We start from the raw sequence: 23,548 nt of genomic DNA on the forward strand, positions 1-23,548 counted from the left end.
GGGGATAATAATCATAGTTAATTCACAGAATTTGTGAGCTTTAAATATATTAGAGTCCAGATCTTGCCTCTGTAGTCCTGGCACAATCATCCCGATGCTTTAAGGAAGTGTGGTGTTGGGAGGGAAGGTCAGAATTATGGAAAAAGGGAAGAGTAGTAGTAGTTTGTCAAGTGATTCCTTTTAGCTGCTGTATAGCTCCTTAATTCTGCTACGTATTCTGCAATTTGTTTAATAATATTATTTTATATAGATTATTCATTGGCCACTTTCGTGTTCACTCATCTCTCAGCAGATCTAAATGGTATCCTAGCGTCAAAGCTTCTTGACCTTCATCTCCTGTGTACTATGCATGTATGGAAAATCTTACATCACCAGGTAATTTCTGTACTGGATGTGTTTTACAGTAGGGATTAAAAGCCAACTGTTGCTTTTTATCTTGAGTGTTTCCCTACTTCATCGTTGCCTGGCAGTTTTATAGATATAGGAGTATCTAAGATTTTGACTCATTTTCATGCGGAGATAGACATGCAGAGCATATTAACTTTGGCTTCCTTTCTTTGCCTTGGTTGATTCTGTGAATCCCTCTTTGTGAACCCACCGCTTCCCCTGAGCCCAGATGTGGTTTCCATCCAGAGGTGGCCTCAATCATACACAGCACTTTCCACCATCCAATGCTGTGAGTTGGCACTCAAGATAACAGTGCTTTGTGATTCCTGTGCCAGACACAGTAAAAACCTTAATAACAAATAGTATCAAGTCATGAAAACTAAAATCACAGCTTTAATGGACTCCAAGATTTAGGTCTGTCTTTAAGATGCTGTAGTCTGTCTTTAAGATGCTGTAGTTTCTGTGGCTTAATAGGAATAATTTTTTTTTTTTTTGGTCGGTCATGAGGCTTGAACTCTGGGCCTGCGTGCTGTTCCTGAGCTTTTCAGCTCAAGACATGCACTCTACTACTTGAGCCACAGTACCATTTCCAGTTTTCTGGTGGTTTATTAGAGATAAGAGTCTCATAGACTTTCCTGCCTAGGCTGGCTTTGAACTGGGATCCTCAGATCTCAGCCTCCTCAGTAGTTAGGCTAACAAGCATGAGCTACCGGCGCCTGGCTTGATAGGAATTTTTTACTGCTTACTCTCAATACCTCCAGGGGTTTCTGCTTATGAGAGGATTCTTGCTTTGCACTGGATATCCTCTTAACACAGAGACTGTTGACCTTTTACATAGAAGCCACTGGAATTCTGAGAAGGAACTCCACAGCTGCCTACACTGCTGTGTTTGTCTGGGAGAAGGAGGCTCCAGGAAAGCCATTCTCAAGATAAGGCTTCTAGACCAACAGTAACCCTCTCCTAATATTCTTTTGATATGCAAATTACCCAGTACGAGGCAACCACTGAATCAGAAAATTTGGTGGTGGAGGCAACAATCTATGCTGTTTTGTTCCCCTTCTTATTTTTAAATTTATATTGAGTGGACCAAATTGTATGTATTTGGGTTGCATGAAATAATTGGATCTATGTATATGTACATATATGTATATATATAGTGAAGTGGCTAGATCAAAATAATAAACATATAAACATAAATTAACCACATACTTATTTTGTGTGGCAAAGATACCTATCTATTAGCAATTTTCATAGACTATATTGTTATTCATTATGATCACTGGGAGGTTGAGCAACATTTTCTATCTGTTGCTTCAAAGTTCTCTGGGAGGCAGGTGCTAGCAGCTCATGCTTGTAATTCTAGCAACTCAGGAAGTTGAGATGAGGACCATGGTTCAAAGCCAACTAGGGCAGGAAAGTCCATGAGACTCTTTTCCAATTTACCACCAAAAGAGCCCGAAGTGGTGCTATGGCTCAAGTAATAGAACACTAGCCTTGAGCAAAAGGAGCTCAGAAACAGTGCTCAGGCCTTGAGTTCAAGTCTCAGAAGTAGCACACATACCAAAAAAAGTTCTCTGGGTAATTTGAAGTTTGAAAACTACAGGTTTAGGCCCTCTACCCTGGTTTCAATAGAATGAAGCCATATTTTGATGGTAATTTTACTTGAGAAAAAAATCCAGAGGCTTAAAAAAATAACAGTCAAGCATATGAAAAGTTGAGACTCTAATGGTCATCGATGACAGTTGCTATGAGGAAGTGGTTGACAGTTTCAGTGTTGAAATTCTGCTATCAGCCCTAGTAACTGTTTCAAGCAACCAAAAGAATCGACTAGTACCATTTGCAATCGACTAGTACCATTTCATTTTTAAATGCCTTTGCTTTTCCTCATTCCCCCCGCTTTATCCACATTTTAGATTGTTCCTATGTTTTCACTAGTCAGAAAACAGTTGCAAAAGAAGGAGGGAAATACATGAACCAAATATTCTTAAGAAATCCACCTAAATAATATAGTAAGAACTTAAATTTGCCAATCTTGCCAAATATAAGTGTTTTTAATGGTACAGTTTGTGCTTTTTGGAAGATTTTCCATGGTAGACAGATGTTTGAACCAGGCACAGCTGGGAGAAAGAAATGAGGAAATTGATATTAAATGCATTTTCCACATCGATTTAATTCCCAAGAGCCAGTGCGGCAGAGGATACGAAGTGTCTGTGATTACCAGGAAAATCACTTGTGAGGAGAATTGCACAGAGGCAAAGAAACCAAGAAAGCTACTTTTGGAAACACCAAGGAAATAAAGAAATTTAATATTTATAAAACTTAAAATGTTCTTAAAACAGAGCCCATGGATTACTCTCATTGGAATCACACTGGGTTTTGTTTTCAACTAATTTCTTTGGTCCACTCGTGGCCCATCAAAATCATATACACATATATGAACCTGGATGTTGTACAACTCTCCAGGTGTTTCTCAGGTACTGAGAAACAGCTGCTGTTTGATTGGCACATGCCTATACTGAATGTTTTCTGTTAAACAGGAAAGGGTAAGCTAAGCAAATCTCAGAGAAATGTAGTGAATGGATACCTTTTAAACCTTTATCAGGTATTGATAGACTCTAAAAATATAGGCAATGGTTTCTTACAAAGGATTTTCAATAATAGTGGATTATCCAGCTATTTTTTCACATTCAAAGATATTCTTTCTCCATACACTGTGAATCCAGCAATTCTAAAGCAAATTTAACTATTGTAGAGAAACAGATTGGCTAATTTAGATCGATATGACCTTCCTTTTCTGTACTTTCTTCCCCGAACACTAGTTTGGTTTCCCTCTCCTCACAAACCACTGCTTCATTTTTCCCTATGTTACTGGGATATTAGGAGATTATATAGTAAACTGTAAGGCAAAGGTATTTATGCTATATTACATCTCCTTAAATAATTACAGCAACTTTAGCTTTGTGAAGTTTGAACAATATGATACATGTGTCTTATCTATTTAGCTATCTATTTAGATATTCTACAGAGGCAAAAAATTGAACTAATATTCTGTGGAACTTTCTCTACTCCAACTTGGGTCTTTATCTTTTTAGAATTCAGCAACTAAAGTTAAATGATATGTTATTAGCTCGAATGGGATTTTGTATATATCTTTTCATGAAAGATGTACTGTTTTCCATTGTATACACAAGCAGTCAAAGATATCATGATCCATTGGTTTGGAAAGTAAATCACCAATCCTAGCTTGGTCTTTAGATAAATTTTGAACATACATATGTATGAAGGACTGTGTATAAAGTTGTAGACATTTATATGTTCTTCATTGTATATGAGATTGCTAATTATCTAGTTAGAGTAACTATATATGATGAAGTTAATTTTATTGGAGTAAACTGATTCTATCACAATGAACATAAGGAATGTAAATTCAATCTAATAGCATGTACATACACAAAATGCCACCATACCTGCTTAGAGTTCTTATCTGTATCACCAATTTCCTTCAATCTTGTTCAGTATGAATCTTTTTCTTTGTGGTGAGTGACACAAGACAGGGTCAGTTTTTATTTTGCTATCTCATTGACCGTGAGATCCAGATTTTGATGGAAAAGGGAATAGAAGAACTTGAATGGTTATATTGTCATTTTGTAGATAATTAACACACTACGTTTCACTGAAAGGATTCTTGTTCTATATTTGCTGTTCTTTGAACGTGTGTGTGTGTGTGTGTGTGTGTGTGTGTGTGTGTAAGTGATTGTATGTGTGCATATGCCTGTGTGAATGTGGCACTGGACTTTGAAATCGGGCCTTACACCTGCCAAGCTGTGTCCCAAGCCCCTCCGCTGTACTCTTGGAACTCTCTGGCTTTGTCAGAACTCATGTGACCAGCTAGTGCATTTGTATCTGAGCTTGAATTTCCATTAATACATGGCAAGGGTCCTGTCTTGTTCACTTTCTAGCCATTCTATGCACATGGGAGGCCATCTGTCAATATTAACTTGAAAACAAGTTTACAAAAATAACAATTTTGTGAGTAGGACCATAGATATATACTTTGTATGTTTCCCAGATTTCTTTTCCTTCTAAAAGAGTTACCAAAAAAGAATCAAATTTTGGTATTTCTTACAGAATATTTTAGAAAAGAGACAGGTTAAGAAGAAATTAACCAAACTAAACTGGACACTTGGAAGTCAGCATGCTTGATAATCTGCTTTTTTCTTCTTCACTTGACATTCCAATTATGCCTAAACCTTGCTGGAGCACAAACCATCAAATCCCATTACTTCTTTCTGAAGATCTTCTAGGGACAAATGATAGGTCTTTGACATCCTTCAATTCTACTGGAAATTTCTGGAGCAATATGGGAAAACATTTGTGATCCTTGTACAGAATGATGTACAGAATGACGGGTTTCTCAAATGTCTAGTTTCCCAGTAACTTTTCCTGTCTTTGATCATCTTGATGTGCACTGAAGAGAAACTGACACTTCCCACACCCCTGTTAGTAATACATAGTTATGTAACTGGAAATATGCAATTTGCTTTTCTTTTGTCATTTCTCATCTTTTCTTTGCTCATCTCTCATTCCACTCATTTCTTTGCCTCAGCTGATGAAAAGACTGATTGAGGACTTTTTATTGAGTTCCCTATAAGCAGAGAAGTCAGGTTTTTATTTACAATACATATTCTCCTGCTCCCGAGAGTCAATCATCGCTTGACTATTTTTCACAATATCTAATACCAATTCCACCAGAACCTAAGACTATTTCTTGGCATTTGCTTCACCGATAACTTTCTAAAATTTATAAACAGATGACTAACAAACTCATGGGTTCTGTTACCAGCGGGTTCTGCTTCTTATTCAGTGTGTATAAGAAATACGTAAATCCGGATTATTTTTGGAATGGAAGCATTGGTAATAAAATTTTGATGAATGAGGAGCATTGTCTCAGCACACACAGGCTTTCAGATGCTTGTAAAATACTGACATTTGTCATTGATGAGGTACTCGCTCACTGATTGACAAATGAGGGGCTCGACCACATTTCTGCAACCTGAGACTTGAGGTTGACAAAGAAATCTCCGCTGTCACAGCCTGAAAGATGTACCAAACTCGGGGCAGTGCTGTTCATGCTGCTGAGGTTACCAAATCTAATGACACTTGAGTATTATCCATCTGTCTGTCGTGGTTAGTTATTTGTGATTAAGAACTAAAACTTGATACCATCCCACAACAACAATCTCAGTCAAGGAAAGTAATTACTGACACATTCTAAACTATGACAGATGAGAAGCAGAAATTCCATTACAATAAGGAAGAAAATGGTGTTTTACTATTTCTTTAAGGTGGTATATACCACAGATCAGAGAGGGGGAGGAGGAAGATAAAAAAAGAATTTACTTTGGTCCTTAGCATCATGCACGCAAGAAAGAATTTAACTGTGATTGTCCTTTCCTTTATCTAGACCTATTTATATTGTGATAGATAAAGTCTGTCGTTTTTTCTACCTCAAGTAATCTCATGTACAAAAGCTAATCAGTTTTGCCAATTATAATATGCTTCCCAAGTGATTGTCTTTCAAATTTATATTCTTGGAAAGGAATTCAAGGACAAAATAGAAAGATCTCTAAATCTAAAAATGTAAGGTGTGAAAATTGCCTGCCTTTTACAATTACAAACCAAAAAGCAATATAGCTGATTTATGTATTTGTAGTTCTTAGACCTGTATTGTAAAACAAGAAGCTTTAAGTGAAATTAGCTTTGTAATCATGTTTAAATTATCAAACTCACTGAAAGGATACAGATTCAGTCTTGAAATAAAACAATCATAAATAGGTTGTGCATGTTTCTGATAGCTAATTTTATATGGCCAGTGTTACATTACATAGGTTTGTTTCTATGAACATAGTTATACTTTCACACTTACTTGTAGTGAAATATGCCTAATTTTTCTAGAAGTCAAAGAATAAATCCTTCCTGGTGAATATCATGAAGATGAATTAATTTTATTTTTAGCATAAAGAAAGCACATTACTGTAAAAATAATGGTCATTGGAAATGATTTTTTAAACTGGCTATGTATGTGTGGCTAGACAATTTCTTATCACATTAAATAAACTTGATCGATTCTGGCAGTTATTCTGATGGCACCCAGAAAGATTCTGCCTTCATTTCAATATGATAAATTTATCAGTGCTTCCCTGAACACATTTCTGTCATGACTCCATATATGTGGTGCTTGGGTGTGTGACTGTGTGCACAGAAGTCTGCTTAGGCTTCCATTAAGAATAGCAAACCATTCTTAATTTTAAAGCATTAATTGAAAACCATCAAAAAGCACTTCTTGATCTCCACACTAGTTCTATGATGGCCTGATATCCCTGGATAATAGCCATGATTTATATGTTTATGTGGATTCCCCATCAAGTGTAATTTTTCATATTTTGACCTTAACTGCAACTACAGCTGCCCAAGAGATGTTGAAAGGGCATTGGTCATGTTGAGTGTTAATTTTGGGATGGGGGTGGAACAGTTTGGCTGGAGGAAGGAAAGAGTCCACTTGATCTAGAAAGCATCAGGTTGGACATTGGTTTACAACGAGGAATAAATGATTTCATCCTTTTGGAATGTATGGAATAATAAAAAAATTAAAACTGATAATGCTCAAAGGAAACTGAGAGCAACTTAAATGTCCTTGAAGTGTCCTTGAAGTACTTTCTGGAAGACTCTAAGGCACATATCATAAAACCTATTTTAGGGGCATTTTCTAATTTACCAGAAGGAACCCAATTCAGGGATGGTGAGCTGGGCGGCCTCAGAAGAAGCACTTAGCTTCTCTGAGTGTCATATCTCCTTGCTCAAAAATGTATCTTCTGTATTAAAACAAAAATGCCAAGCGTACCCTGATGGGAGATTTTTTAAAGCATTTTTAAGGTACACAATGCAAGGCAGTGATGAATCATAGGTATCAGGTCCTGGCTGTCATCAGTGTAGCCCTAGAAACTTAGAAAAGGAAAACCTGGAGATCTAGACATCTAGACATCTAGATAAAGCTGAGGGGAACAGCATTTCTTACACTTTCTTGAGCTTTATCAAGAGGAAACTGCATTCTGAATGCAAACGTGTAGAAATGCAATAAAAGAATTTACTCGTGTAACTGTAACCCCTCCGTACAACATCTTAACAATAAAATAAAACTAAAAACAAGAATTTTTACAACTGTAAAAATTCAAGCTTACTCTTGAAAAAAAAATTAAAGATGGTTAACTCTGGTTGGTAGTTTAATGTAGACCTCTGGCAAATGGTTTCCTTTCCAGAACCCAGCTATAAAATGATAAAAAGTGATTGTCAATGAAAATCATAACAGCAATTTAATACCTTCCCATCAAGATAGCCTCAGCCGGCCTCAAATTCTAGATCCTGCTCCCTCAGCCTCCTGGTGCTGGGATGACAATTGTGCCCCACCATTTCTAGCAGTAGCCTTTTGGTTGTTGTTTTTCTGTCAAAACTTTAGGCAAAAATCATCAAGGTCTGCAATGTTATTGCAGAAGCAGGGGAACACCAGGCCTTTGGGCGTGCCTAAATTCTCATTCATAGGCTCTTGTTCTAACCAGGTCATCCCTCTGTTTTAATGCATCATGGGAGGGCTGACTGGCAATAAGAAGCAGAGTGTAAGGAGAGAAGGGATGGTATTGAGCTTATCTGTTTAAGAAAGACTAGGAGTCAGGCACTGGTGGCTCATTTCTGTAATCCTACCTACTCAAGAGGCTGAGATCTTGAGGATTGCAGTAGGAGGCCAGCCTGGGTGGAAAAGTTTGCCAGATTTCATCTTTAAAATAACCAGGAAAATGGCAGGATTGGAGATACTGTTCAGGTAGTAGTATGCTGGTCTCACAAGTAGAAGGCTCTCAGTCTACACCCCAATACTCTTACCGTCAGAAGAAGGAAGGGTACTGGAAAGAAGGAGTTGCAAGAGGGAATTTCCTGCAGTAAATTGTAAGTACATCTGCCATTTTTATTAATACAATTTCATCTCCCTACTAGACTTATTATAATGTGTTGTTCTTTACATCTCAGTGATTAGTAGAGTGAAAGACTACCAATGGACACTTACTATATATTTACAAAAGGCATGAAAAAAAACCCCTTCATATACAGTGAAGCTTTGTTCTCCCACTGATTTCATAAATTAGGAAAGCTCACTGGATGAAGTTCTATGTTTAAATTGTAATGGCTTCCCCCAGTCCCTTCCTGCTCCTTCAATCAAACCTCGGGTTGTATGCATGCTCTACCACTGAATGACATCTCCGATCCATTCCCCCCCCTCCCCCATAAGCTCATTCACATTTGGGGACATGCATCTTTGTTCTAGGATGTGTAATTGTGTTAGGAGCTCGCTGTGTTCTGCGGGATGGGGAGGCTCACATTAGAAGGGGCACTGGAAAGCATCTTATTGTTGCCCTAGAGGGCTGGAAGACCAAGGGAAGGCTCATGGGGTGAGGATGAAGAGGAGTTGACACAGAACCAGAGTGCTAATCAGTGCAGAGATTTTAACTTCCAGGTCTGTTCCTTCCATCCACTCTATGCTTTCTAGCAGCTGGGTGACGCTGCCCCCTCCTCCCTCCCTTCCCCATCCAGCCCTTCTCAAGAGTCCAGCCTATGTAGGCTATTTGGTTCAGATCAGCTCGGTTTTATGTGTGATAATCCAATTCCTGCTTTCCTGTATTCATTAGAGGAAAAGAGAGAAGAAAAAGCAGTGTAAGAGGCCACAGCCTATGATCGTCTTCCTTCCCTCATCTTCTTTATTAGCTGTGTGGTCTGTTCTTTCCCACCATGTCTCACAGTAAACACCTGGACACCAGAACTAGTGATAGAGTTGCTTCTGGCACAAGGTCTTGGTTCAAGTGTGGAGGAGGCAATGGTCTCACCCTATTGGTCACAAGTCTGGACACGCGCAGGACTCCATCAGAGGCTCTGCTAAGTTACCTACCCGCCTTCTTCCGAATATTTATGCCCAAACGCCAGGATGTCAGAGGCCCGTCCACTGCCGTCACACACAACCACTGGGACTGGAGGGGTGTCGCGCAGGTACTCCAGAACAATGGAGATGACATTGGGTCCTCCCTCCACGATGAGCGCCACCACCGGGACACCTTGGCCGATCCCTGCATTGAAAAAAAGGAAAACAAAAAGAAAAAACAAACAAACAAACAAAGAGAAAAGAACACAAAGCCAGCAAACCAAAGAAACAAAAAGAGAAACAAACAAACATAAAAGCACAAACTAAAATTACTGAGCATGAGGGTCGGGGGTGGGGTGGGGGGGTAACAACATATAAAGGGATAAAATACTGAGCGAAATTCACAGAAAACTCATTAGCAGGACTTTTCCACCCCATCAAGTCTTTCTTTATTTTTTACCCTCTCCCCACAATGCTCAGGAGATGGAATTAGCTGAGGCAGCCATGGTGCTACTTAACAGTGGGTAGAGGAAGGAGTAGGTCACCAGAGAGTCACTGGGCCAGCAGCCAAGAGATTGGAAGCTAAATGTAATTTAAGAAAGGCTCAGGGCTGGGAAGGTGGCTTAGGGGTACAGCGCTTGCCTTGCATGCACAAGGCCCTGGGTTCGATTCCTCCGCACCACACAAGCAGAAAAAGCCCGAAGTGGCGCTGTAGCTCAAGTGGTAGGACGCTAGCCTTGAGCTGAAGAGCTGAGGGACAGCGCCCAGCCCCAGAGTTCAAGCCCCATGACTGACAAAAAAAAAAAGAAAGAAAGAAAGAAGAAAGACTCTCATCTATCCACTGGTTTGATTTCTTCTATGAAAAAAGAATTTAAAAAAAATGCCACTTTCTTACGTGTCACTGTGGTAAGAAATTGCCAAAAATAGCTATTTTTTTAAAAATTAAAGATGATCAAAATTAGTGGGAGGCTTGTCCAGTCAACCATTGGCTGAGTTAGAGTTCTGTGTACTCTTTCTGTAGGGATCAGCCCATGATTAATTCTTAACCACATAAAGGTCCCAGTTGATGGCGCACCCTACCGAGTGTGGTAACCAGGGCCTGGTGGTGCTCAGCATGAAGAACTGAATGTAGTTGAAAGAAAGCATTTAAGCTATTTATTTCAAGCGGGCATTGCAGTTTTCTGATACAAAATCCCCCTATTATCAGCATTATATGCATGGTTCAACCTAATATATTAAATAGGAGTATTAAAAACAAGTAGCCATGATAGCCATGAGACAGAGATTAATTCAAGTATCATCAGTGTTTCATTGTATGATTTCCTATTGTTTGCTATCTCATTGTATTTGCTTACCACACTTTCTCAGAATAATTAGAGAAACTGAACGTACCATCACAATGAAATGGTTTTATAGAGTATATGTAACAGTCATTGTGAAAAACAGAACATTGACATTCGGTTTTATAAATATGAACTTACAAAAGCGAATGCAAACAAAAAGAAATCATTGGTCATTCTATCCATTTTGCTATGGTTTTTATTTTACCTTATATCAAGCAACTGTTTCCCAATAGTTTTGGGATTGGTTTTGTGCTCTCTTAGCAAGAACTTTTGTTTGACTTAGGTGACCTATTTCATTTCTAAATACTTCAGTCTTGTTTGTTTCTATGTCAGAAAAGGTGGGTGTTCATGGGTTGATTTTTATCTTAATGAAACAGTCCAGCATGTCAGTTAGATAAAAATGGATGCTGATTTAATTCTAACATTTAAAAATTTAAGGAAAACTATTATTGATCATGTAGGAAACTGAGATTCCTTTGTGCTCTGCAGAGGGAATTGAGAGAAAAAAGTAGACTGGATCTCACTAGTTTGTTATAGATGAGGAAAATCCAACAATTATTCCTTCAAATCCAAGGAGAGAGAAGGAAAATAGAGGCAAAACTCTCTCTGCTTTGACCCAGGAGCCCGAACTAACTCTCAACTGAGGCTCTCGCAAGGTGTTTGGGAAGCACTTTCCCACTGTTGCTGACTGAGACCTTGAAATACGTTCCTGTAGAAAGGCCCTTTGAAGATTAAAAGCTAAGTTGAAATGTTAATAGAGCACAATTCTTTTAGATAAGAATTTGCTGTTCTAAAATATCTAAAATCCCTAGATAGATTTATATTCTAGTATAGAAAGCCTTTCCCCCAATATTCAAAGTCATTTTATAAGGTATTTCTTCAAATACTATGCTTTTATTTCTCCTCCTCCTTTGCTTAGGAACATTCTTCTATATTGCAGACTTTATATAAAAAACATGATATCCCCACTCTTGTCCTGATATCAAAAGACATAGACATCCTAGGATCACTGAAGAGATCCTTGACTTGCCAAATTCTGACTCTCAAGCCTGTATTTTGTTAGTGAGACTGTCATTCCAACTCATAAACAAAGCGGGATGCACTCAGGGTTATCATGGAGGGAGAAATGTTAGAATGGACCTTTTAGAACGCTCCAGAGTTGTGAGGTCTAAGACTATAATAGATGTGATGGCTAGAACTCATCTCTCCCTTTGAGAGGATGAGTAAGTTCAAATGATCTGTTTCCATGGTCTTATTGTTTGAGAATAATAAACATTGATTTATTTTCATGTTGTATTTGTGTCTGATGAGTTTTGGTGATACTTTCTCTAGAAAAGTAAATGCACTGACATAAATAAAAAGTAAATGAACTGACATAAAGATGTTTATATGCGATTTTGAGGGGTTCATGAGTCCTTGAAGCAAATCCATGAATATGCTGATAAGGGACCTCAGAAAATCCCACCCTAATTTAAACACATCCACACATCCAAATGTCAGTTTGTATTAGTTTTTGAAGCTCACAGAGACAGGATCTAGAATGGATTTTCAAATAAAATTCTATGTCTAGGGAAAATCTATTACATTATTTCTGCTCAGAGATATTGACTGGCTAAGCTTTCCAAGGCATGCAATATATGATATCATATATAATCTCTCTTCCTTCTTTTCCTTTACCTTTCCACATTTTCTTTCCTAAACTACATTTTGGACATAGCATATATGTATATGTATATGTATATATATGTGTATAAATATATAAATCTCCAGAAAAATTTATACATTGGAATCTCTAGGATATAATCTTACAGTAAAGAACTAGCATTGGGAAACACTTAAAACAGTACACAAAAACATTTTTGGGAACCTCCTGTATGCAGAGACCTAATGGATTTACAAGGATTATTGCCATGTATTGTATACACATCAAAAAAATTAATATGCCACGTGCCAGTGGATCACACCTGTAATCCTGGCTACTCAAGAGACTGAGATCTGAGGATCATGGTTCAAAGCCAGCCTGGGCAGGAAAGTCTGTGAGACTCTTTGCTCCAACAAACCACTTGAAAGCTGGAAGTGGTGCTGTGGCTCAAGTGGTAGAGCGCTCCCTTTAAGCTGAAGAGCGCAGGGAGAGCACCCAAGCCCAGAGTTCAAGCCCCACGACCGACCAAAAAAAAAATTAATATGTGCTGAACTCTTGTAGTGTTTCATGCCTACAATCCTAGCCACTCAACAGGCTAAGATCGAGAGAAATCATGCTAGAAAAGACCTTGAGATGCCAACTCCAAAAATAAGCAGCAAAAAATGCACACTAAATGCATGGCTCAAGTAATAAGTAGTAGCTGAGCAAACGCAGACCTTGAGTTCAAAGCCAAATACCAGAGGGAGGAGAGAAGAGTTCCCTTGAAGATCCTTAAGAATCTGTCTTGCTTAGCTAACGTACTGACCATTTACCTATTAAACCCCAAAGGAGCTATTTAGATTTACAATAAAAATGAAAAGTGGGACACACACACACACACAGACACACACAGACACACAGACACACACACACACACACACACACACACACACACACACACACACACCCCACAGACATATACATATAAACAATTAGAGAACCATTATTTATTTGGTGTTTTCAGAAAGCTTTTTCATAAAATCATGTTTGAATTTTGGTGGAAAGTAGTTAGGTTGATTCCTTAGTTGATTGAAATCATTTTTTTTTCATTTTTATCTGTAGCCAAAGATTTACAGTAGAGATGTCCATAGAATTTAGTTTGGAGTAAAATGTAAGTTTGCTTTAAGAAAGCAGAGGCACAATGCCTGCCAGACTCTACTGGAAGCATCAGAGCCTACAAACAAGGGAACTTGGGTAATGGATTTATTCCACAGGGTTCCATATTGGCCTCGGGCTTTCCAGTTACATATTGAATCCTAATCTTTTGCATAACTTTTTAGATGTTCTGGTCATATCTGATTATGCATGCTGTGTAATGCAACCAGTGCTCCCAAAGCAGAGTGTCTGAAGTGGTCAAACAAAGCTTGGGTTGGGGTATCATGAGCAAGAGAGATAACAGAAACAGAAGAATGTCTTAAAATTCAAATGCTTTCTTTCTTTATTCCTAAACCTTTATCTCTTTCTCCTAACCTAATCTATGATCAGTACAGTACTTGTGAAAACATTTACTGTGCTGCAGAGAAGTGTTTGGATTACTGAGGATTTTGTTCAAACTAACACTTTGGTTTTATGTCAAGATCACCAGATACAATCTAAAGTACTTATGAGACTAAAAGATCATCTCTTTGTTATTGGGAAAATGGCTCATATTTATCTAGGAATGGGGTACAGAAGATTGTTTACTATAAGCCTCAGATCCTGGTTGTTATGATATAGGTCATTCTGAAAGGGGTTCCCACTGTATGATAACTCCCCAAAGATCTTGTCCAATTCAAGACTATGCCTGTCATTGGTGAGACATATTTCTGTTTGCCATTTAAAGCCCTGGGATTCTTAATGTTTTAAGTTTGTGTGTTGAGCCAAGTGTGAGTAGCTCATACCTGTAATCTAAGCTACTCAGGAGGCTGAGATCTGAGGATTGAGGTTCAAAATCAGCTTGGGCAGAAAAGTCCACAAGACCCTTATCTCCAATTAAGCATCAAAAAAGTGGGAAGTGGAACTGTGGCTCACATGGTAGAGCACCAGCCTTAAGCAGAAAAGCTCAAGGACAGTGCCTAAGCCCTAGGAGTTGCATACACACATAACAAGTTTATGTCTTACAAAGGAATAATGGATGTTGTGAACCTTTATCAATCCCTTGAACATGTCCTCCTTATAATTCCTCTTACTGTGCTTTGATTTGATGGCTGATTCTCCCAATGGAAATGTGGTTACCTTTTCTTGTATTTATATTATATCACGGGGTCATGAAAAATTAACTCCTTAAATGTCACACTTTTTTCATACAGAACATTCCCCAAACTTGGAGGACATAAGCAACTATACAGTAATAACGTATGTGAAGAGAGTAGTTATTTGCCTCCTCTGGGTAGGAATTAGCTTTGGCCTTCTGAAGAAACAGTGGCTAGTGCTATAATTCGACAGTATTTTTAAAAGAAATTAGTTTCAGATCTTGATACTTGATATTTTTAACTAGTTAGTACATCCCTAAGATTGTCTTAAAAGTATGAGATGGATATAAGAAAACTATAGGAAGCTATTGACCAATTGTATCTGATAATACATAAAATCTACTCTCTTTACTTACAAGTTTAAGGTACTTTTTTACATTTAGGAAGATTCTCATTGGCAAATACATGGATATTAATATGCAATTGTGGAAATGTTTTACAGAAAGAGAACAGTCTAATATCCTATATTTTTGCAATAAGGAATATTACAAAGCTTCACAATGCTCAAGAGTAGGGTGAGCCCCCCAAAATATGTAGAGAGGACGAAAAATAAAAAATGCATCTTGTTTAAGAAAAACCTCACTTTGCTTTTCTATGAAAGCAGATGTTTTGGATATGGCTTTCTTTTTTGGAGGTAGGATACATTATTTATCTAAGACAATTTAGTTATGGCAAGGTATTTGATGGTATTTGGAAATGGTTAATAAGGCAAACTATACCTTAGTGAACTTGGGTGATACACCCAACTGGAGAAGTTCAAACCCAATGCAAACCAATCCTGTGTGCTATTGTGGTTATGGTTTGTTTTGGAGGAGGTGGGTCCTGGGGTTTGAACTCATATCCTTGTGGTTGCTAGCCACATGCCCTATCATGTGGACCATACCTCCATCTTAGTTGTGTTGTAGGTTCTTTTGTAGCAACATCTAATATTCTTGCCTGGAGTTGACCTTGGATCATGATCTTCTTAGCTATGCTTCCTGCTGAACTTGGATTTAGGTGCATACCACCACTCCTGTCATTTTTGTTTAGATGGAGAGGGAGTACTTAAACCTTGAACTGTGAGCCTTCTAATCTCTGCTTTGAAGATAGCTGGGATTTCAGGCAGGAGTTACTGTGTCCAGCCTACTTTTGTCCAGTCTATTTGTCTGATTATAAGTTGATGCTCAGGAAATTACTTGGAAGTATAAATGACCATATCCACCAAATTACCAACCATCTTACCAAATCAGTCAAAATAAAATGAAATGTAATATAGTGCTTCACTTCTAGATATTTATTTATTTATTTATTTTGGTAAGGAAGAAATTCCTCGAAAGGTGGCTAGGGTCTTGCCCTGAGGTTGACATTTCCCAAGACACATGTTTCCAGTCCATTTCGGGACTAAGTAGGGACAAAAATAGTGTGAGCTTTATCAATGTCTCTTCCTGTCTTTATAAGTCTATTCCCACGTGGAAATTTAACTCGATGTTTTTCTACTGTATAAAATCCTTCCATTTTTAAAGTGGCTATCAAGCTGATGGAACAAACATGCTCGTATATTTTATATTTTGGCATGTGACATCTTGGCAGATTGGATTGGAGACACAGTGCTGCCAAGATACCGAAGGTACTCAGGTTTTAAATGAATGGGATTGCTTCTCTCAGACTGAAAAAAAGGAAAACTAAGGATGCCTGGCATTACTTATCCATTACACCGAAAATGTAAAATCTATCAAGTGAAAATAGCAAACTCTCGTTTTGTCTGTCTTCAATACTGCTGGATTACTGAATCCATGTTGTGCATTATCAGTGCCCTAGGTGGTTTCTTTTAAGATTCGTGGTTAGCAGTATTTTATTGTTCATTCCAAAATAACCAGAAGAGCAAAGTTTGAGTGTTCTTACCGCCAGGAAGCGCTGGAGATTTGGTCATTACACAGTGAACATATGCTTTACCTCATCACAGCGGCTCACATTAGGAACATGGGGAAAGGATTTCATGATTTACAGTTCCACACATGTTTACAATGCATTCCACCCAAGCTTAGGCTCCCAGTGTTTTCCTAAGAGTCCTGCCCGAGCCTCTCAGTTGGCTTTCCTTTGGGTATTGGCTTTGCAGTCAAGCAATAAGAGGCTGAAGAACAGAATTCAGGGAATGGGCAAGCAGGTGGATGGGAGGTTTTAGGTGGAAAATTTTAGAAGTCACCTTGGAGGGTGCCCTGGAAACACCCATTATGCCATCTGATCCACACTCCCCTCACAGAGAAGAGATTGTATAACCCAAAAGACAAAGCAGAAACATGGATGCATGCAAGAGATAGAGAGAGGGAGGGGTGTGTGTGCAGGAATGTTTGGGTGTAGGGTGGGGGTGGCTCTATTTGCCAGCCCTTCCTAAAGACATGTTCTTTTCTCCTAATATTACTTCTTCCTTTCTCTTGGGTATTGCTATCAAATACTCCACTTCTCAACTCCATGGACACATTTCTATACATGAAAATCCAGCAGGGAGAAAGTATTTGTACTTTTTATACTTACTGCACTTGCTTCCATTGTTCCCTCCTCCCTCCCTCCCTCCCTCCCTCTCTCCATTCTTTCTTTCTTTCCTTCCTTCCTTCCTTCCTTCCTTCCCTACATAAGTGGAATTTGGAATAGCAGAATTGTGGAGTTTTCCTTTTCTTTCTCTATGTGTGTGTGTGTGTGTGTGTGTGTGTGTGTGTGTGTGTGTGTGTGTGTGTGTGTGTATGGTGTTATTGTTGTTGTTGTTGTCATTATGGTCCTGGGCTTGAACTCAGGGCTGGGTGCTGTCCTTGAGCTTTCTTGCTCTAGACTAGCACTCTACCACTTGAGCTCTGGCTCAATTTCTGTGTTTTTTTAAAAAAAATTTTCTGGGTAATTTGGAGATAAGAATCTCCTGAACTTTCCTCATTCGGCTATTTTTTTGTACATTTTTAATTGTAAAAATGCTGTACAGAGGGGTGACAGTTACATGAGCAAGGGAATGAGTACATTTCCTATTGTGCATTGTTGCCTCCTCCTTTGTTTTCCCCCTACCATCCCTTCCCTCCCACCACTGGGCTAGTTTTGAACCATGATCCTCAGATCTTAGCTCCTGAGCAGCCAGGATTACAGGCATGAGCCACCAGCACTGGGCAATTGTAGAAGTTTTAGAAAGTGGGTTGTAGAAGGTATAGTCCTGTGAGGGTTGGGTATGTGCCTGGCATCAGGGAGCTTCTGTTTGGAGTGTAAGTGGCTATGATGCAGTCTTAGGGAGCTGTTCTGTTTCTCACACTGAAAGGGGAACCTGTGTGGCATACCTAGAAACCTCACGCTAACAACAGGTTGGATTGGATTCGTTCATCCCACAGTCTAATCGCCAGGGCAGGCAGGGAGTACAATCCCTCATCTGTGAATAGCTTTATCTCCCAGCGGACAGCATCATCTTCCACATCCTCCAAGACTAGAATGAATATCCATCCCGTTCCTGACAAAGTGCCCCCATGCTTGGGCCTTGCTTAACCTGGATGGGCTTTCCTGAAAGGAGTCTGCTCCATATTGCTACTTTATACCCTCGAGGGCTCAGCCTACTTCACTCTTTTGTGGCTGAGGTTTTTCTGTAGACCCTGAGCTGTCTGTGCAGAGCCATGATCTCTAGCTCTGTCTCCATCTATCTCTGGATCCTGTTGACATCCCTTTCCTTTCATTGTCTCTCAGCATTTTCTGTTCTGCTATAGGGAACTCTAGCAGCATGGTTAGACACAAAACTAATAATGTATTAGCTGGAACTAGAGATGCACAATAATAATGTATTAGCCTGTCTTGGATATGCACAGATTCAGCTTGATCTATGTGGAAATACCTAAAATATATTTTGATACTGTACACACTATGCAGCACAAACAGTAAGTATACAATTTATGTTTTTTGTGTGTATTCTAATTAGTTATAATGTATAAAATACTTAGAACATAGCCTGGCACTTAATAAAGAATGTCATGGTTAAACAAAAGCAAATACAAAGATGCTTGTTTATTAAGTTAGATGTCTATCTGTCTATAAGTGTAAATGCTGCATAAAAATGGAGGCAAAATGAATTCACTGTATGTGTTGAAACAAAAAGAATGCTCTGACAAATGTATAATTGGAAACAGGACATTTTAAAGTTTGAATACTTTTTTCATTCAAACCAGCAATGTGCTAAGAAGGCCATATATATGCTTTTATTTTGGATCCAAAAGATTCTGCTTGGGGTGAATGACCCTTGGTAACACAGCTCATTGTCTTCGTCCAAGGGCTTCAGATGGCTTAAGTCTTTTGAGTTATAGGGTTGAAAAGAGATTTTTAAATACCAAATAACAAACCTCACACATCAACTCCAAGTATAGGGATTGCTTACAAACAAAATCAGCTTTTGACCTAATCGTGGGCAACAGTTACTCCCTTTTGGCCAGAAAGCTCAGATTGAAATCTCCTTCTCTTCATGTCAACATCCAAGCGATATTCCCATGAATGATTTCAATAGAAAGGAGCATCCAATCTCCTGGGCTCTGAGGCAAGGATTACTTTCATAAGAGGAAAGAGCCAGCATTATTTTTCTGTGGAGCCATTGTTTGAGAACTGAATGCTTTAATGTAATGTATCTCAGTCTACCAGAAAAATCTCTTCCAAGTACAACTATAGTCTTCATCTCTGCTCTGTTCAAAAACCCACATCAAAAGGCTGCCCTTTCTCTTCTCCAATGCAAGGTAACCAGAGCAGTTCTGACTCATTCCACTTTATAATATTTTTGCCCACACTCCCTTAACAAACGTGCCAGGATCCAGGTCCACAGCTCATGCAAATTTCTTGGTTTCTTGGCACAATTAGAGCAACCAGGGGGAAATTGTGGCCTGCAAAAACCCTGTGGGACCTAGCCCATGAGACAGAAAAGTGTGATAGGGAGAGAGATGATCGGAATGGAGGAGGTATTGCTGTTAATGTCTAGTCTTTTGCTCTTCCCGCATTATACTATTTTTCTTTGCATCTGTTAAAGGAGGCTGAAATTACTTCTTGGCTGCATATATTAAAGCCTTTAAAGCTTTTTAAGCCTCTTCTCTGTGAGGATGAACTAACACTTACTTTACTGTTCCCAAATTAAAGATGAAACTTCAACATCCTCCTCCCTTTTATTCCATTTGGGAAAATTAACCCACTTTACTGATGTGATGCATGCCAATGTATATGCTTCATAAACTTGTCACTGCTGATATAGTAAGTTCTCATAGTACCTGAACACATCTCCTTGGAAGTTCTACTTCACTAGTTATGTAGCTGGGCGTCTGTCTGCCCTGTTAGGCAGATTTATATTTGTAATTCCAGCACATTGTGTGATGTTCTACTCTCGTAAATGTCCATTAACATTTTGGATTTAAAAAGAGGGCAGAAAAATGAGGTACTAAATTTCCAGCCAGTAAATGCAGATCTCTCATAGGCTCACTAACAATGTAATAGAAAATTTGAAAAAGGTTTTATATTCCTCAATTCATCCAAGATGCTTGGAGCTGACTGAAATTCTCCCCAAATCAAGGGTACCAAACGCCAGTGACTGTGAGGACTACTGAAGCCACATTCTGATTTCCTGCTTCCATAATAATCTTCACAGAGTTGCTAAGAATTGCTCATTATCGGCCACATATACACTATTTCTGTAAAAAAAAAAAAAAAAAAAGACCCTAATAGGTTCCCATTGCTCAGAGGAAAAAAAAAAAAACAAAATCCTGGTCAGTCAGGGTAGCTCACACCTGTGACTCCAGCTACTCGAGAGACAATAATAGGAGGATTACAATCCAAGGTAAGCACTGGGCAAAATTCAAAGCCCTATTTGCATAATATCTAAAACAAAAAATGTATCTGGAGTCCTGGTTCCTATGGTAGCTCACCTGCCCAGCAAGTATAAGACCCTTGAGTCCAAAGGCATACTCCTTTGGTGTAATGTACAAAGTTCTCCTTGTTCTAGACCTAACTTTCCTTTGTGTGCTATTCCAGCCCCTCCACCCCAAGCTCTGTCTCCTTCCTGAATCTGCTCTCTGAAGACTATTCCCAGGATCCTCTGTGTAGGATTACTAAGCTTTTCCATAGCCATCCTAATATCGATCCTATATTTCCCCCACATCTGTCTCCAGGAGAGGAGGTTTTTCTCCAGCACGTTTTGGAGTTTTCTGTTTCCTTTTATTCTCTTTGGTAAACTTGTGAAGAATTGGCTTTTGGTCAGCTCAGCCTGGTACCTTTTCCTTCTGGCATCTACCTACCTGGGAGCCTGGGATCTGTCAGCTTCCCTGGAGCCCTGCTTTGAAGATGTGTGGGGAGATGAGGTGAATCCTTAGCCCTTCTTTCATGGTGGGAATCTGCCTAGCTCTGGGACGTTAATGGAAGTCTGCATGGCCAATAGAACTAAAGCCACATATGCCTATTTGTCACCTATAATTAGTCGGCATTCTACCCAGTACTACTTTTATTTCTCAAATTATTTAGATCCTGGGCCCCAAAGGGGGACATTATTTATTCCAGAGACTCAGCATTCAAACTCAAGAGGTATAGTTCCTGAGGTCTTGCCCACCTCCCTAAGGCAGTATTAATTTTTCATTCCTTTTTGGTCCTATTGTTGATTAAAAAATGACTTTGGGGGGCTGGGAAGGTGGTTCAGTGGTAGAGCGCTTGTCTTGCAGGCATGAGGCCCTGGGTTTGATTCCTCAGCACCACATAAGCAGAAAAAGCTGGACGTGGTGCTGTGGCTCCCAGGCCCAGAGTTCTGGCCCCATGACTGGAAAATAAAATGACTTTGGGCCATCAGTCTAACTGCCTTGCGTTAATGTAAACTTTCTTCCCATTAAGTTGTAAGTTTCCTCTGTCAGACTTCCCACTAGGCTAGCATTCTGTTTCCCATCATGCCTTAGGCGCAGAAGGTCATTCAAGCAAATGCCTGTGAAGTAAAACACAATGAAATTCATAGTTTTACAATCCATACCTGGAGACTAGCACAGCCCAGGGGGCAAGAGCACTCTGATGGCTACAAAGGGACTGGCTAGCACTCTTTCCCACACTATGGGTATGTTCGGCTGAGGGTGGAGGTGGACACCATTAGGTATCCTATGGCATCCTCTCACCGGCCTTCACTACTGGGCAGACACAAAAACTGGTCAGAGAGCAACCCAGGACCTGGCCATCTGGATTATATCTGGAAGACCCTACACTCTTTAGGGGCTGAATAGCTAGTTCCAGTTCAACCACTCCATACTTCTCATGGGGAGAATTAGCACATATAGCTAGAGGGACTAAGGGCCTCTGCTGCAGGGGAGAAAGATGTAAGTCGTTATTTACATCCTTGGCTGGAAGGATGTCTGGGAAGCTCTTCATTCCTTTGGTTGAAATGAATAGGAGCTGTGCGACTGGAATGGAAGTGAACTCCTGTTCTCACCGAGTGAACATAATGGCCTCGATTTGCCATAGTATGATCCTAATTTCTCACCTTAGTCAGCAAAAGCAATGATACTTTTATTTGATTATCTGGGCATCTTTTCCAAACATAAGTAACTTGTCATGTTCAGCCTGATCAAATCCTCAGTGAGAAATTTGGGTGTCAATGTTGAGGAAAAATTTCCACTAGTTTCAAGTCTTCACATGAGGAAGCTCCATTTTAACACCAGCCATCTAGCCTCTGATAATTCCTTTTTCTTCTCTCTAAATACAGAATTTAGCAACACATTAGTGTAACTATTGTCTGTTCTCTCTCCCCCTCCCCCACCCCAAGTACTGGGGTTAGAACTCAGGAGCTCATGTTTGCTAGGCAAGAAACTGTTGCATTTGAGCCATATACCAGCCCTTTGTGCTTTCATTTTTTTGGGGGGGGTGGGGAGACAAGTTGTAGGGCCTGAGCTCTGGGCCTGGGTGCTGTCCCTCAGCTCTTCAGCTCAAGGCTAGCACTCTGCCACTTGAGCCACAGTGCCACTTCTGGCTTTTTTTCTGCTTATGTGGTGCTGAGGAATTGAACCCAGGGCCTCATGCATGCAAGGCAAACACTCTACCACTGAGCCACCTTTCCAGCCCTTTCATTATTTTTTGAATAGGCTCTCACATTTATGCTGGAGTTAGCTTGAATTTTAATTCTCCTATTTGTGTTTTTTACATAACCGAGGTGATAGATATATACCAGTTTTTATTAGTATTATAATTGGCTGATATAGAGTCCCTCAAACTTTAGGCCCAGGCTAGCTTTGACAGCAAACATTATCATCTCAGCCTACATATGACACCCACTTTTGTCTGTTTCTTGATTGGAGAGAGCTAATGACTTAAAGTTTCTCAGTAAGGGAGAGGGATTGAGCTTTTTCTTCCTTTTCCTTCAAGGTCCAGTGCTATCACTGATCTTTGTTAAGGTGCCTATAGCAAACTCCATCTTTTCCCTTTGGTGGGATGTCTGGGAGCTTAGAAGAGCAGGAACCCAATTAACATTCACATTGTCCATGATCTCTGGCCATGTTAGCATCAATAAAATGATTCTTTGATTTGTATCTGCCTGAGTGTGGTTCCTAACTCTCAATCTGACTGTTGGCAAGAGTGAGTGTCTCATATCTGTATTCCTAACTACTTGGGAGGCTGAGTTTTGAAGATCACAGTTTGAAGCCTGTGGACTTTCCTAGGTAGGAAAGTCTATGAAATTCTTACCTTCAAATGTGCCAGAAGTAGAGCAAGTAGTACTCAAATAGTACAGTACTAGCCTTGAGTGAAAAAAAACGAAAGGACAGTGCTCAGGCCCCGAGTTCAAGCCCAGTACCAGCATCACACACACGAATGAATGTGGTAAGGTGAACTCAGCTTTTGGCTCCAGCTCTTGGATGAGATACTCTGTAATAATACTCCCTTACTATTTCTGGCATGTTTTCTGCAGCATCTAACAAACTTGAGCCTCAATTCTGTTTAGGGTACATGAACTTATTTT

The 23,548-nt window shown here is 39.4% G+C and overlaps 1 protein-coding gene across 7 annotated transcripts in view; it reads right to left on the minus strand.

The window, feature by feature from the left end:
* Nucleotides 1-23,548, minus strand: part of Trpm3 (transient receptor potential cation channel subfamily M member 3) — a 277,889-nt gene that overhangs the window by 186,655 nt on the left and 67,686 nt on the right. For 5 of the 7 annotated variants that reach the window (XM_042699329.1, XM_042699328.1, XM_042699330.1 and 2 more), the window contains exon 8: nt 9,377-9,551. In XM_042699329.1, the coding sequence (XP_042555263.1) occupies nt 9,377-9,551 (175 nt within the window). Of the gene's footprint in view, nt 1-4,524; nt 4,738-9,047; nt 9,107-9,376; nt 9,552-23,548 lie in introns of those variants that run through there. The other 2 variants (XM_042699334.1, XM_042699333.1) reach the window with 2 other exon arrangements.

The sequence above is a fragment of the Dipodomys spectabilis genome, unplaced genomic scaffold (assembly GCF_019054845.1).
Source record: "Dipodomys spectabilis isolate Male_0828 unplaced genomic scaffold, ASM1905484v1 ptg000241l, whole genome shotgun sequence".
Classification (NCBI taxonomy): domain Eukaryota; kingdom Metazoa; phylum Chordata; class Mammalia; order Rodentia; family Heteromyidae; genus Dipodomys; species Dipodomys spectabilis.